General features: G+C 35.4%; 1 protein-coding gene across 1 annotated transcript in view; it reads right to left on the bottom strand.

Annotated features, from left to right (window-relative positions):
• Positions 1-349: 349 nt before the first annotated feature.
• Positions 350-960, bottom strand: part of LOC107599036 (death effector domain-containing protein-like) — an 8601-nt gene continuing 7990 nt past the window's right edge. Inside the window, exon 6 of the mRNA XM_016290523.1 lies at positions 350-358. Coding sequence (XP_016146009.1) covers positions 350-358 — 9 coding nt within the window. The remainder of the gene's footprint in view (positions 359-960) is intronic.

Raw genomic sequence — 960 nt, forward strand, 5'->3', positions numbered from 1 at the left:
AGAATGAATGTCTGGGAACAGCTTTGGTATTTTAAAAGTATAGCAAAAACATCTCAAGTCAGTCAAATTATACATCTTCCTGCGATTGCATGTTGCTCAGGCATTTTTCTTTCACTTCAGTCATGTTAAAACAGGTTGCGCTTCAGGTTGGCACATTTTGTGTCATCTTTCAAGACTTGTTGGACAGAGGTTACAGCAGATTATTTCAACATACAAACCCTGGAAGAGGCCGTTTCTCAGGACACATTTGCTTGAATTCAAATGAGTAGAAATTATAAATATAGCACATTAAAAACTGCTATTAAGGAGCACCCCAAAATCATGAGACAAGAAAAAGGTTCAGCTTCTGTCATGTGTGCTGCATTGTGAGATCACATTTTAAACTAGCTTAAATCTTTAGAACTCTCAGAACTACCTAATCATTTTTTTGGGGATTGAACAAAAGTAGCCAATTTGTGCCTTTGTGAAAATACAAAGCCTTAATCAAATACTGCCGTCACATGCATTTGAACTTTACAAAGGCATATCTCTGTATTATACCGTTAGTGGTGTAATTGACGCTCTGCCCAGAAATTCAACCACAATAACAATCAATGAAGATTAATTTCAGTGCCAAGTTGGTCCAAACATGGATATTAATAGGCCTAGAGAGCCCAAATGTCTTAATCTTTTTGGAAAAATCGGGACAAAGAGCACATATTAAGTTGCAAAAATAAAGAGTGAACATTTGCCAACGTTATTAGGTTTTTTCCATAACCAAATGAAAAAGAAAATTACAGTGACATGCATGAAAACATGTACTGCAACAAAGCATATCATAAACCATTCTTCAAACCCAATTGTGCAATAATTTCAGCGATGAAACTAATGGAGAATGTGTTCTCTATAAAGTAGTCACAATTCCAAAGCGAAGTGCAGTGTTGCAGTGCAATGAAGATTTTGTGAGATTTTTCAAAAAAA

Source organism: Sinocyclocheilus grahami, unplaced genomic scaffold (genome assembly GCF_001515645.1).
Source record: "Sinocyclocheilus grahami isolate Dianchi unplaced genomic scaffold, SAMN03320097.WGS_v1.1 scaffold259.1, whole genome shotgun sequence".
Taxonomy (NCBI): Eukaryota; Metazoa; Chordata; class Actinopteri; order Cypriniformes; family Cyprinidae; genus Sinocyclocheilus; species Sinocyclocheilus grahami.